The sequence below is a fragment of the Kogia breviceps genome, chromosome 15 (assembly GCF_026419965.1).
Source record: "Kogia breviceps isolate mKogBre1 chromosome 15, mKogBre1 haplotype 1, whole genome shotgun sequence".
NCBI classification, from domain to species: Eukaryota; Metazoa; Chordata; class Mammalia; order Artiodactyla; family Physeteridae; genus Kogia; species Kogia breviceps.
In genome coordinates, this window is record NC_081324.1 from 50547133 (window position 1) to 50562668 (window position 15536).

Genomic DNA, 15536 nt, shown 5'->3' on the forward strand with positions numbered 1-15536 from the left:
CTTCTCAGGGCTGAGAAGCCCAACACCCAAGAGATGAGGAGAGGAAGAGGCAGCTTGGTCACTGAGCTCCACAGCTGAAGCCTGATGGATCTACATACTGATTTTTTCTTGTGGGTCCGAAGAAAGTGTTAGGAAATCTGATTTCTATTAGACTGTTAGGAGTACAATCTGATTTGAAATATTCTATCGTTAACTTGCTGCCAAATGTAAGCTATCGCCTATCTCACTCGAGGATAACGAAGATATGGTATCTATATACAATGGAATACTACTCAGCCATAAAAAGGAATGAAATCTTGTCATCTGCAGCGACATGGATGGACTTGGAGAGCGTTCTGCTAAGTGAAATAAGTCAGACAGAGAAATGCAAATACTGTATTATCTCACTTATGCATGGAAGCTAAAAAATACAACAAACTAGTGAATATAACGAAAAAGCAGCAGACTCCCAGATATAGAGAACAAACTGGTGGCTATCAGTGGGGAGAGGGAAGTGGGGGAGTAAGTGGTACAAACTATTATGTATAAAATAAGCTGTAAGGATATATCGTACAACACCAATATTTTACAGTAACTGTAAGTGGAGTATAACCTTTAAAAATTGTGAATCACTATATTGTACACCTGTAGTTTATATAATATCGTGCATCAACTATACTTCAATTTAAAAAATAATCTCACCCCAGGGACCATCCCCCAAAAAGACAAATATAACTTTATATCCCAGTAAGTTTGCCTTTGGCAAATATCTGCTTATAATTAAGTAAAGAATTCTGTACGTGATTAAGAACACAAACTTGGGACCAGGTGGCCTAGGTTTGAATCCCAACTCTATTTACAGGAAGCTCGAGCAATTAATCTCTTTACAACTGACTTTCCTCATCTGTAAAGATAGCTCATAATACACACTTCATAGGATTACTGTGAGAATTTAATAAAATAAAAATCTAAAAACCTTAGAAGAGTGCCGTGCACATGTAAATATTTGCTGTCATTACTCCTGTTATGGTATCAGCTAAGGGGAACAGATGTGTTTCCCTTTATCCCACTCACCACACCTAAAAAGACAAAATCACTCTTACCTGCAAGGCCTGCTGACAGGTCAAATGTCATTCAGCACAGCCCCACCCCCTCATCTCCCTCCCTACCTGATACCTGCAGGGACTGTTTCCGTGAGGAAGAAAAGTATTCTCCAAATCACACCTCTAGTGCTTTAGGTGGAAGGTGGAAGCAGTGTGCTTGGCGATTGCTGCAGACTCCGGACTGCAAACTCTGGAAGAGGTCAGGGACCCTCTGGGAAGCTGGAGAAACTATGGGCCATCTTCTCAGAAAAGTACTTCCACCCATGCACAGGTTACATCACCTCTCTCTCTCTCTCTCTCTCTTTCTAGCACACACAATTTTGTTCCTAGGCCCAGGTTAATAACACCTACTCTCTTCTTGTGAGTCCCAAACTAAATGCAATCACGGGCCAGCAGAAAATTGACTGTTCCCAGATGACTCCCTATTTCTGAAGCACAAGAACTCTGGTGGGTGAGAGATGGGAAGGGAGAGTACAGAAAACCCCTCCAAATAAAATTGTCTGGAAGAAGAAACCTAGATCAGAGGAGGAACTTCGGCAATGACCCGTCTTAGCCTGGGAGTTCCCTGCTCCTCCCACCTGGCAGTGAGGAAGAGGATGCTGTCTGTGCACAGTGCTCTTGTCACAAGTGCCATCCAGGCAGCCTGTCATCCTGAAGTCCAGGACGCTTCTTTTAGCAAACACACAGGGCTGCTGGCCAACAGGTGCATTCACGGAAGGCGGGTGCCCACGAGCCTCTCACACCCTGAGTGCCTCCGGGGGAGAAGTGACCCTGAGCGTTAACCTGGACCCAGGCCTTGAAGGTGAGGACAGGCAGACGGGAGCCTCTTTCTTATATTTTCACTTCACTGGAAAAGAGAGGAAGGGGATGGGCTTCCCTGGTGGCTCAGTGGCTGAGAGTCCACCTGCCGATGCAGGGGACACGGGTTCGTGTCCCTGTCCGGGAAGATCCCACATGCCGCGGAGCGGCTGGGCCCGTGAGCCATGGCTGCTGAGCCTGCGCGTCCGGAGCCTGTGCTCCACAACGGGAGAGGCCACAGCAGTGAGAGGCCCGCGTACCGCAAAAAAAAAAAGGAAGGGGAGTATTTTGCAGGGTGGACAGCTGCGCAAGGCCCTTGTCGAGACCAGGAGACACGTCTGCCTGTTTATTTCAGGGCGTCCGTGGGATGACGTGCTGGGAGGGAGAGCTGGGCAGAGAGGGTGTAACTGCATCGGTAACATGGGATGAAGCGCTGAGCCTCACTCAGCACGTAGGTAGCAACCGAGCACAGAAGAGTGGACAGAAAAAAGCAAAAAGCTGAACAGAGTGATAGCGGCAGTGGCCTGGGAGCTGAACCCGAGGACCCCGGGTGGGACTGGTGGGCAAGTGTTCACCACAACATGGAAAATACGATGTCTGGATTCTGTGTAATGCAATGAACAATGAACACGTGAATCCTGTGCAAAAACAGGCAACCAAAGGAGTTTTGGGTGGTGCCGTGACAACAGGCAGTAAAAAGGAAACTTCCTCCTCAAAGTCTGGCTGAATGCCTTTTAAAAATGACCTACGGTCAGCCTGACCTTGCACACTCCTCCAGGGAGACGCGGTGCTACCGGAGGAGCTGCCCTTCCTGCAACGGCAAGAAAGTTCCAGTTGCTGCTGCCAGGAGGTGCAGAGTAACAGCACCGAGGATGAGGGTCAAGTGAAGTCATCTCCACGGCAATGAGCTCAGGGCCAAACATTATGCAGTGACACCTGCACGTGTGTGGGTGCTCGTGTGTCTCACAGGTCACCAGGTCAGGCATTAGGGTGAACTCTACCCTTTGCTCATTAAATACTACGGATCCCTTAATATTGCATTCCATTCAAGTCCAGTTTTAAACCAGAATCCGAAGTCTACCTTATATTCATTCATTTATTCATCCTATGATTACTGAGTGCCTTCTATTGATATATACACATCCTCGTGTTAGGGGACATGGGAGGGAGGGGAAAAAGTAGAATAAGCCAGTCTTGACCTTCGTGCATTTTCACGGAGGACATGGGACATAGAGATGCAGAAAGTTAGGTAATCACGTGAGAGATGGGACGGCTAAGCTTAGAACTAGCTTTCGGCAATGAGATGACAAGGGTACCTCTGTGGGCTTGCAGTGGCTTCATGCCTTCTTTGCATTTGTACCTTTCATACAGAATCCTTGAAGGATGTGGATAATTTGGGGGTAACAGAAGAGGGGAAAGGAGAGCTGATAACTGAAGAACTGAACTTAGGCAAATAGTGTTTAGAGAAAGTGAGAAAAACCAGAGAAGCTGAAAAAAGGCGTAAGTTAGGTAAGTGGGGGCCAGATCACCACGGAAAGCTGGTCTTTATTTTCTCAGACTTGAGGAAGGTTCTTATGCAAAGAGTAATGTGATGGACGTGGTGCCAGTCAGAGCCACTTCCACCCCCCCAGCAGCCTGCACACAATATGGCTGCATATTATGCTGCCATTATGCTGAACTGTCATTATTGATTAGTCGAGGGTCCCCTACCAGACCATGACCTCTCGTTAGCAGGTATATGTGCCTTCGGCACAAAGCACAGCACCCAGATTGGAGCAGGCGCTGGATATGGTTTGAGTCATAAAACATACTAACTGATAAAATAGAATTTAAAGCCAAAAAAAAAAAATCACAGGGACTGAAGAAAATGTTTCATCCTAGTTTTTAAAAAACCCCACACACCAAGAAGATGAAATCATAAACATATGTGCAGTTATCAACGTTCTCTGTGCACGAATTAAAAAATTATGGAGAAGATCGATTTTTAAATCCCAGTATAATTGTGTACTAGCATATTCCCCTTCAATTAAGGAGAAAAGAAGGAAGGAAGGAAAGGTGAAGGAAGGAAGGAAGGAAGCCAGGAAAAGGAAGGTCAGTTTGGAGACTGTCAAGATCATTCACGCAGGAAGTGGTAAAAAAAGGACTTCACCAGGTGGAAGTACCTGCAGGGGGCCATCGAAGGAAGGGGGATAATACACACTTTGTTAGAAGTTGACACCTGATTGACTGTAGGAAAAAGGAATTGACTCCAAGGTGATGCTGAGATTTCAGGCTTGGGGGACCGGGAGGAGGCTGTCACCAATATGTAGAATTAAAAAAAAAAAAAAATTCAAAGAGAGGAATGGCCTGAAAGGCAAGACGATGGCAAGGGTTTCAGATATGGAATCAGTGTAGAATTTAGGAGTTGAGATGGCCCTTATAGATCATCTAATCTAACACTTCATCATACATGTGAGGAGACAGGAGCTCAAAGAGGTCAGGGCACATGTCCGCCAAGCCCCCCCACTAAGGAAAGCCAATAGGGGCACCCAGGTGGAACTGATTTTCAGTGAACGTGGGATAAGACAGCTGTCGGGGATCAGAACTGGAGCTCTGGATCTGGGAATCATCACGGGTCGGGTGGTTGAAGCCAGGAGAATGGGTGGGGCCTCAGGAGGACAAAGTATAAAGGGCAGACGGCAGACAGCCAAGCGCTTGGCAAATAATAACAACAGCTAACACTGGGTGCAAGTGTGTGTCAGGTACTATTCTAAGGGTTTTCACACAGCATATTTAATCCTCTAAAGAACTTTAAAAGGTAGGTGCCTCTGGGACAGAGGAAACGTTAAGCGAGAACTCTGAGCTCTGTCCATCCGCATCCGCCCTGCTCACCACCGTGTCCCAGCACCTGCCTGCACGCCGTCTGGAATTTACCATTCCTATTATTTGATCAGAGGTGCATCAAAGGGATTTCTTCTCCAGGTTGTTAGGGCTTGCGGATTTCGAACGACCTGGAAGTACTTCTGTTCCCAGAATGCCAAGTCGACGACCCTTTCTGGTAGTTTGTTTCTCCATCTAACACATTTAGTAAATCTGTGAGACTGGCTGAGATAGAGGTCCCCCCAAAATGGCTTTCTTTTTGCTGCTGCTCTTCTGAAAAGGCACGTTTGCACATGTGGTTTCACTGGACGTCCAGGTGAACTGCCATCTCCTATAATCGATCTTAAAATGTCCTGAAAGTCATCGACGTGACGATAGTTTTTTAAAGCAGTGATTCCCAGCATCTGTGTATCTGTCGCTGATTGGTAAAATCTTCTGAGGCTATTCCAGCTCTTTCGTTTGTTCAAAGAATCTGATGGCACAATCATCCACTATTAAAAGCAGATGCAAATGTACTTTTTCATTGCTATTATATCTGATTCAATTACTGTGATGCTATAAAAAATGAAATTTTGATCAATATAAGCATCTTTAAGACCACAATCCCAACAGAGCTGTCCCAAACAATGGACTTTTTATCATTTATACAATATACTTTTGTAATATTTTCCATGATACAATCAGAGATTGAAGAAGAAATAGAATCAGAGTTTTAAATTTAGGTGGGAAGTTGGAGATGATTTTACCGAGCTTCATTTTATAGATTAGGAAGCTGAGACCAAGGAAGGCAAAGCAACTTGCCCCGTCTCCTGGCTAGTTCATGGCAGAGGTAAGCAAGAACTCAATTTCGTGGCTCCAATTGAAATTTATTTCCAATTGTGTCTAAAAGTACAACACTAGTTTCAATTAAGAACAAATTGAGTATTGTGGATTGCTGCAATTATCTCTGTAATTCATTTTAAAGGAGATGAATATTTATAACAGTTCGATTTCCCTTTAGTATGATAAACTTTAACACCTCTAAATCGTCAAATAAAATTTGCAAATTCAAATTTTTCAGGTTTGTGATTTGTGATAACTTGTACAACTGTAAGAGAGTCTGTTGTATCACTGAGAAAGGATATGTTTTTCTTTTTACTGCAAGTTCCAGGTATCTTTGATTACTTCTTTTACTTGAATGTTAGGTTCCTCTAAACACATTCTTCATTTTCATTAGGACATTTTCAGGGGCAGCGGGGAGCATTCTTTCCTCTAACATTTTCTAAAGAAATAATCCTTTAGGCAATCAAAAGCTTTTTTGGCATCAACACTGGAATTATCATGGGTAATTTGTGCAATTTACAGTCATGCAAGAAACTGATGTTTTTCTTACATTATCTGCCAAGGTCCTTTCATGACAAATCCACTTTGATCATGGAAAGATGTGTCATCCCATTAGGTGATTACAGTGTTTTTGGTAATGTCAGGATAAATAATTTCACATCTTGGTTTGGGCACCGTACAGGTCAATGAGATTCCATTCCTGTTGATGCTCCCTCGGGTGTGGGCAAAGCTACTATACAACATGTCTCAGTCCTGAGTTAGGAATTTTCTAGTCCACTAAACTGTCATTGGCTAGTGAAGGTTTGTTAAATTCTCCTTAGAATTTGTACCTAACATCCTGTGGTAAATCTCTCTCTCATAGATGGTGCCTTAACTGATTTTTACAGTTTTTAATGCATTCTCAGTTTCCTTTTTCTGTGGTGGCAGCATCAAGAAACTGTGTGTGAGGTCCTGTTTGCAGCAATTTCTTCTGCTGACCATCCACGTCCTTTTAAAACTCTCCCACTGGTTCTCAGACAGTGAATTCTCCTGCTTCTCTTCCTGCCTGAAAACTGCTTCTCCACCTCCTTGGCTCCTTCGCCTCCTATGATTAAACGTAGGGACCCCCTCCAGGACCCACACCTGTTTTCCCTCCTGTGTGTCCACACCTTCTCCTTGGGGTCCTCTCTCACTCTAACCCATGTACATGGTTCCCCAACTTCTACCCCCAGCCCCAAACTCTTCACGTGGGTGTTCTGTTTTCAAAAGAAAAACTGAAGTAGTCACTATGGAAAAACAGAACTTTGTTGGACTTGTTGGGACTTATTTTGTGGCTTAGTAAGTTTTTATTTTTAATTAAATACGGAGGCACTGTAATGTTTTCAGTATTTAGGGCTCTGAGTGTCTTCATGCAGCTGTGATTGGAGCCACTACAGAGTCCTGGGCTTCGTCCTCTGCCAGGATTCCATCTCCCAACCCAATAACTGTTTCATGTGCCCTTGTTTATCTCCTCTCCTGTTCTTCCGTCTTGTCTTTTTCTTTATTTTTCCCAAGGTTATGCATTGCTCATTCTGCTGTTCAAATGGAACCTTGTTCTTTCAGCCTTTCTTATATCTAGATTCCTAGTCCCTTGAGTCAGCAAAGGATTTTAATGCTAAGACCTCCCTCTCTGCTTATCCCGCTTATTTGTCAGACTATTCTTTCCTCTGAAGGATTCATGCAAACCCATTCCACATAAAGACGTTGGATTCTTTCCTTAGACTTGTTTTTCAAATATACGAAAAGGAATATTATTCCTAGTTCAATCTGTTTCCCTTTTTATAACACCCTGGATTTCCTTTTCTGAAGCCAGTTCTAATTCTACAGTTTCTTTAGGTCTGGTCTCTCACTTCTTCTACAAAGTTGATTGGGTCATGACTGGCACATCTAGGTCTTTTGAGCTTCTCACTTATCCATCTCCTCCAGCCACAAGACAGCAAGCAACTCCTGGGCACAGTGCATCTTGTTGTTCTGTAGCATCCCTGCAGGTCCTGGTAGAAGCCTGTGCTTCCACACTAAGTGCCCAAGAATCAGGAATTTATTGGAAATAGGTCAGACATTTTCACAGGCCTATTGGTGCATTTGGAACCCAGTGCAAAGTCTTTAGTAATGAACTAAGGGCCTGACTTCCTTCCAGAGAATAGCGTAAGCACTGGAGGGACCAGAACCAAATGTATGTGATGAAAACCCTCTGATAACACCTCAAAATTCTTTGTACCAGTCACATTCCATTTAGGCTCATAGTTGGAGAAGGATAGGCAACCGACTTGACTCACGGAGGACTCACAACCTGTGGTTTTAAACACTTGGAATCTTCCATGACTCAAATTCTCACTCAGCTTCCTTCCCAGAGGACAAAGGAACTGTTAGACGTTGGGCAACAATCAGAAGTGTGGTTAAAGGTCCTTCCTCAGGAAAAGTAAACGTTGCTGCTATAGAGAGTTGAATTTTGTCCCCAAAAGGTACGTTCAAGTTCTAATCCCCAGTACCTAGATTGTGACCTTATTTGGAAAAAGGTTTTTTGCAGACATAATCAAGTTAAGATGAGGTCATACCAGAGTAAGGCGGGCCCTAGTCCAATAGAACTGGTGTCCTTACAAAAAAAGAAAGACACAGGTATATATACAATGGAATACTACTCAGCCATAAAAAGGAATGAAAATTTGCATTTGCAATAGCATGGATGGACTTGGAATGTATTATGCTGAGTGAAATAAGTCAGACAGAGAAAGACAAATACTGTATATCACTTATGCGTGGAGTCTAAAAACTAGAACAAATTAGTGAATATGACAAAACAGAAACAGACTCACAGATATAGAGAACAAACTAGAGGCTACCAGTGGGGAGAGGGAAGCAGGGGCAAGATAGGAGTAGGGGATTAAGAGGTACAAACTGCTATACACAAAATAAATAAGGGAACCCTCCTACACTGTTGGTGGGAAAGTAAATTGGTGCAGCCACTATGGAAAACAGTATGGAGGTTTCTCAAAAAACTAAAAATAGAGTTATCATATGATCCAGCAATCCCACACCTGGACATATATCTGGAAAAGACAAAAACTCTAATTCGAAAAGATACATGCACCCCAATGTTCACAGCAGCACTATTTACAATAGCCAGGACATGGAAGCAACCTAAGTGTCCATCGACAGATGAATGGATAGAGAAGATGTGGTGTATATAATATATGCAATGGAATATTACTCAGCCATAAAAAAGAATGAAATAATGCCTTTTGCCACAACATGGATGGACCTACAGTGTATCATACTAAGTAAAGTTAAGTCAAACAGAGAAAGACAAATATTCCATGACATCACTTATATGTGGAATCTAAAAAAAATAGTACTTATTTACAAAACAGAAACAGATTCACAGACATAAAAAAAAAAAAAACTTATGGTTACCACTGGGGAAGGAGAGAGGGATAAGTTGAGAGTATGGGATTAACAGATGCACACTACCATATATAAAATAGATAAATAACAAGGTCCTACTGTATAGCGTAGGGAACTATATTCAATATCTTGTGATAAACTATAATGGAAAAAAATAGAAAAAATATAGATATATACATATATGTGTATAACCGAATCACTTCCCTGTACACCTGAAACTAACACAACATTGTAAATCAAGTATACTTCAAAAAAGAAAAATAGGAAAAAAAGATAAAATAAATAAGCTACAAGGATATATTGTACAGTGCAGTGAATATAGCCAATATTTTATAATAATTATAAACAGAGTATAACTTTTAAAAACTGTGAATCACTATGTGGTACACCTGAAACTTAGATAATATATATTGCACATCAACTATACGTCAATTTTTTAAAATTAAAGTTTAAAAAAAATTCAAAGGCAAAAAAGAAAAAGAAAAAGAAAGACACAGACACGCACAGAGAGGAGAAAGCCATGTGAAGACAGAGACACACAAGGAGAATCCATGAGACTACAGAGGCAGAACCAAGGAATTTCAACGACCTCTGGCAACACGGGAAGGTAAGAGGCAGGCAGGGAACAGTCTCTCCTAGAGCTTTTAGAAAGAGCAACACCTTGATTTCAGACGTTTAGCCTTTCGAACCGTGAAAGAATAAATTTCTGTTGTTTGAAGACACCCAGTTTGTGGCCATTTGTCAGCAGCCACGGGAAACGAACACAGCCACCCTGGAGCTGGAGGAGCAGACGCCTGCCACTCGCAGCAGCCGCGGCCCCTCCTGGCTCTCACACCGGGATCACAGGCACCGACACCTACGTCCACGTGCCTGGGGGTGGGGAGGGGGAGTGCAGGGCCGGGGCAAGCCTCACGCTTTCTCCTGCACAGGTCACACCGGCCTGGATGGCAGAAGCTCTGCTTCAGCCTTCCTGCCACATAACCCCTATCAGATTCTTTCCAGCCTTTTCTTCTAGGAGACTGGATCCTGTTCTTCACCCCCTGTGGCCACTCTCTGGTCCTGCCGAGATCAGGCTGATCACCTGGAGTCACGTGACAACACCCTCTGGTTTCCAATGCAGAGCTGACCTGTTGAGCGAACCTCCTGGCCCCCTGGCATCTGTTTGAGCCGCCGTTTGCCTCTTGTCTCGCAGCAGCTGTGTGCTGGACCTCGGTGGCCCTGGAGGCAGCCCCGCCTCTCAGGTCAGGCTCTCCAGCGGGTACTGCCCACCCTGCCACCCCACCCAAATGGAGCCCCCCTGTGGAGGCCCCTGCACCGCCTCCGGCTCCCCCATCTGAGCCAGGGCAGCAGGCTTGGGATTTTAGACTTCACCAAGCGCCGTCCTTAACAAAACTACCAGCTTACGAGAGTGAAGGTTTGGAGCCCAGACCTCAGTACAAACGGACAGACGCTCACCACCCGGTGACCAAGGAGATGGAACGGATCATGTAATCATGCACGTATCGCATGCACACGCGGAACGAGGCTGGAGTGGACGGCGAGGCTGCCTGGGCCTTGGGAGACAGCCATCTGCCCACCCAGGGTCTGCCAGGCCACCCGAGCCCGAGGGGATCAAACACGCCACACACCACGCCCATCCCAGGTAGGAGCTCCACCCTGAGGTCAACTCAAGCAGCCTCGGGGCCCACGCGAAGCGGGAAGTAATGGGGGCCGGTGTGGGGACGGCAGCGTCTTCCCTTCCCACCACAGGATGCAACAGGTTAGCCCTCCAGGCCTCACCTGCACTGTCCATGGTCCCTGTTGCACTCCGGGGTGGCAGCCCCGTCGGTGCCCATCCTGGAACAGTTGCAGCCTTCGCAGCCGGCCAGCGGGTGGAAGCTGAAGGAATGTGTCTCACACGCATCACACTGGGGCCTGACCGTGCGGGGCGGGCAAAGGCACATCCCCATCGTCTCCTCACAAAGGCGCCGGCCGCAGGCGCACGCTGGCCGGGGATGAAGAGACACGGTGAAAGGGTTAGACGCCCCTGACCTCCAGCAGGACTGCACCAGGGTTTCCAAAACCTTCCAAGGGGTCTGGGAGAAAGGTCTTGCTTTGCTTCCCTTATGGTATTATTGAGTGTGGTTTATCTGAAAGGCCGCTTTCTTGGGGCCAAGACCGACCACACCCAACGCTCATGGTGGACACAATGTGCAGAAGCTGAGTGAGGCCCAGCTAGAGCTACTGACACCAAAGTAGACACCCTAAGGCGCCCCCCGACCCCGAGCTGCAGTTACATGTCATTCTAACGTGAGGCCTGTCCTCCGTCAGGGGGGTCAGCTCTTCTCAGGTGCCCTGAAGGGCCTCCATGTCACCCCAGTGCACTGAGCCCAAGGTCAGGACAGGATGCAGCAGCGGGGCCGTTTTTAGGCAAAGGCTGGCCTCCGTGCGGGGACTCTGCCCCCTTCACATGGCCTGGGCTGACCCTCATCTGGGGCTGCAGCACATTTCCCAGATAAAGATCCATGGCCTCCTCATTCAGTGAGGAGTACACCCTGTGACCCTGGCTCTCCTCCCACCTCAGCTGAGCTTTGGTTAGGCTGCAAAAGCTGAAGCCTAACCTATTCCACTAAGAAGAGAACTGAGCTGTCCAATATTTTGATGCTTAAGGCTATTTACCTTCACCTGCTTTGCCATGCGCATGGGTCACATAGCATGGGAAACATAAATATTTATCTTCTAGAACCTTGCTACTCATAGTGTGGTCCCTAGACCAGCAGCATGGGTATACTCTGAGTGGTTACTGGAAACGCAGACTCTCGGGCCTGAGAGTCAGAATCTGCATTTTCACAAGATTCCCAGGTGAGTCTCCAGCATAGTGAAATTCAAGAAACCTGGCAGGTGAGCTTCATCCACCTGGGACCAGAGATGACCTTGGCTGGTCTGAACACGCACTTACGCTTGCAGTGCGGGAATCCGTAGTAGCCCATTTGACAGCGGGTACACTGCCGCCCGATGACATGGGGCCGGCATGGGCACTGCCCGCCCTCTGGGCTGCAGCTATGGCCAATGGCCCCGGCGGGGTGGCACTCACAAGGCAGTGCACCGTCATGGTAAAGGACCACCAGGGACCTGGCAGAATCCTTACAGAATCCAGAGGCTTTCTGGGGGCTGTGGAAACAAAAGCTCATGGTGAGATCCTGGGAGGCATGCCAAGCAGTGTTTGGGGGGAGGGGCTCTGGAGTTTGGGAGGAAGTTAGAGAAAACCCCACCCCTGGACTCACAGTGGGTGCCAGCCACCCCTCCTCCCATCCCCATCCACTCCAGGACACATCACAGGACGGTGGGTGGGAACTTTCGGTGGCTGGAATAAACGGGTGAAAATTCACCTATAGGATGAATTGTATGGTGTGTGGATTATATCTCAATAAAGTAGTCACCCAAGAAATTTACACCTACATGTGTAATGATACACCAATTAGAATAATAATGAGGAGGAGGTGAATTGCCAACGTTTATTGAACATGTGTGTTAGAATTTTTGCCTACACCTCACTTAACCTCACAACCACCCAACCAATTAGGCCCTAAGCCCCATTTCACAGATAAGGCAACTGAGGGTCCTAGAAATTAGGCAACATTCCCGAGGCCACAGAGCTACGAAGTGGTCGGGCAGGTACTCAAACCCATAGCTGTTTGACCTCAGAGCCTTTGCTCTTAATATTTTCTATGCAGGAGGCATCTGGCCCCCGGGAGCCTCAGTTCTCGGGAAACCTACAAGGGGGCAGGGTGGGTCTGCAGAAAAGAATGGCAGGAGCTGATACTCAGGGCTGTTCTAGGCTCTTAGCATTCAGGGACCCACAGAGGGAAGACGGAGAGGTCCACCCCTCTGTGATGTTCCCCACTCAATCAGAGGGCAAAGGAGAGTGGGAAACAGGGCTCACATGCCTCCCCGCGGAGGAAGCCCTGAGTGGTATCTTAGGAATCTGAGTCGGCCAAGAGGAAGCAGGGAAGAGGAAGAGAAACTCCCAAGCAGCCTGTGAATCCCAGCTTAGAGGGTGATCTGTTGAGATCAAAGTTGAGGAGGGAAATCTCACCCAGATGTGCACAAGGGCTGTAGCATGTGCTGAGGACCCGGGACTCAGTGCCACTCGCTCAGGCTCCCAGAGGAAGAAGACAGACCCAAGGGCCACTCCTCCCAGGGCCTCTTGCTCTGGTCGGGAATGTGGGAGAGCTGCATGCCTCCCACGGCCTTTCCACCAAGGATACTTACTCAATATAAAAACTGTCCCCTCCACAATTGGTGACAAACTCAAATGACTTGTCCACTGATTTTCTGTGAAGGATTTGGTAGTCGTAATTCTCCGCAGGCACCACTAGGACACGGACCTAAAGGGAAGCTGTCGGCATGTCTTTGGATTTCCCACAGCACGGCATACCTACGGCTCTCCATCACACTTTCTCTTTGCTAAGATCAACGTTCTCTATTGTTAAGCCCAAGATCAAATGAAACAGGATTTATGAAAAAAGAATCACAAAACAACCCTAAGCCAGTGTTGAAGGCTCAGGCTATGTTTCCATGCAGGAAATGATAACAAGTGGGGGGCAGACCTCCTGGAGCACCTGCTCAGAGAAGCTGCAGCCTCGGGTGCTGGGCGGGGACAGGAGACGTCAGGGGTGAGCAGGACAGCTGTTAGGACAGCCAGGGCCCTGTGTGATCCATGCCTGGGATGACCCTGGATCTCCAGAGGTTGCATTTTGTGTTTTTAAATGTGAGCAAACCGAAATGGCAAGACCAATGGGGAAACTCACAGGATGGCTTGCCCCTGAAATTCATATCCTATCAGATACTCTATTATGAATAATTGTAGCCCCGGTCTTTAAAAATACTGCTCAGTTCTCTGTACCTGTATAAACCAGACTGCGCCAGTAACAAATGCTGCAGGAAATTTCAAACATCTTAGTCAACTACTCACCAACTTACAGCTTAACACAGTCTACTGCTCTCATGTTATTCAGTTCAATAAACATTGCCAAGTACCTGTGCCAGACGGTGTTCCAGGCACAGGGGATACAAAAGGAACAAAGTCAGGCCCCTGTCCCTAGGAAGATGACATCCTCAGAGAGAGAGGAGGCATGAGCAAGAACTGGAGGGCCACAGAGCAGGCCTGGGCAGTGCTTCCTTGCTCTCCAAGCCTTTACAGGTATTGGGTGACCACGATTCCATCGACCGAGGTAATGAACAGGGTAGGGGATGCCCGGGGCTGGGCTGGTAACAGGCTATGTTGGAGGGACTTGTGAGCTCTCTGGCTGTGGGGGTGTGCAGTAGATGGTCCCAGAGCTCAGGAAAGATGAGAAATGAGTTCACAGATGTGGGTGTCATTCTCACAGAGGAGAGAACAGAATCGACAGGCGCAGACGATGTTATTCAGAGAGAAATCTTAGAACAAGGGGGCTCACCGTCGAGCCCGAGGGAACGGTGACATATGGAGATGAAGGGAAAGATAAATCACTGAAGGAGCAGTGGAGAAAGTGGGAAAAAAAAAAAAAAAAGATAAAGTAGCTATGGAAGCCAAAAAGAAAGAAATTTTCAAGAACGAATGAGTGTTCAATGTTTCGGAGAGAGACCTGTCAGATGAGGTTGAGGAAGTGCTGAAGGAGAGGGCTCCAGGCTCGTGCAGGGAGGTTTTTCTTCCTAGTCACTTCTCTATTATTCTGCTTTCCCTTGATTTTAATTGTCAAAGGAAGACTTTTTTTGGGTAAAGTTAGCTGCAAAATTTAAACAATTTTCTATAAATCTGGCTTCAATTCCTTGGAGGAATTATTGTCATGAGCCAGAACTGACACCCAGAGCAGCCAACCAAAGCAACCACGTGAAGAGCAAGCTGAGAAATAAGCAGAACGCACCCAAACTAAGGACTTTCCTTCTGGAACCTTCACAGTCACGGCCACCTCTGGCTCCGAGATGTCAAACTCAACCTGATCTCCGGCGATCACTTGGTCCTGGCAGCCAAGCACATGGGGGCAAAAAGAGGCACGGAAGATGCCTGGGGGCAGAGAGAGGCGTTCCTATCACATCCCTGCCAAGGCAGGTGAGCCCTGCAGCAGGCCCTGCTCCCCGCAGCTCACCTGGCTTCAGCCGCCCTCTGTCCACAGACACCTGTGCCAGGAACGTCGGATGCACTGGTTGATAAAAATGGACCACAATGACATATCGACCCGGACGCGGTACGAGTCCTCTCAAGGTCACTTGGTTCTGGGTGGGGAAAAAAAATATTCCTCAAGTTGCAGAGTTATGAATAATTAGAATCAAGGGCTATTTTGAGGGTAAAAACCAAAACAACCTCGGTATTTACCCAAGAGAAGTGAAAATCCGCATTCACACAAAACCTTCCCTTGAACGTTTGGAGCAGCTTTATTTGTGATCACAAACACTGCAAACAAACCAAATAACCCTCAGCTGCAGAACGGACAAACCAACTGTAGGACAGCCGTAAATGACGCTGGAGGGAGTGACATCTGGTAAAATCACTTTGGAAAACTATGTGGTGGTTTTTACCAAAGTTGAACATATAAC

General features: G+C 46.6%; 1 protein-coding gene across 8 annotated transcripts in view; it reads right to left on the reverse strand.

Moving 5' to 3' along the window:
* LAMA3 (laminin subunit alpha 3) overlaps positions 1-15536 on the reverse strand; it is a 239848-nt gene that overhangs the window by 91896 nt on the left and 132416 nt on the right. For 4 of the 8 annotated variants that reach the window (XM_059040920.2, XM_067015192.1, XM_067015185.1 and 1 more), the window contains 5 exons: positions 15089-15215; positions 14867-15006; positions 13233-13348; positions 11920-12131; positions 10761-10965 (listed from right to left, as the gene is read on the reverse strand). In XM_059040920.2, coding sequence (XP_058896903.1) covers positions 10761-10965; positions 11920-12131; positions 13233-13348; positions 14867-15006; positions 15089-15215 — 800 coding nt within the window. Of the gene's footprint in view, positions 1-10760; positions 10966-11919; positions 12132-13232; positions 13360-14866; positions 15007-15088; positions 15216-15536 lie in introns of those variants that run through there. The other 4 variants (XM_067015187.1, XM_067015188.1, XR_010836889.1 and 1 more) reach the window with 4 other exon arrangements.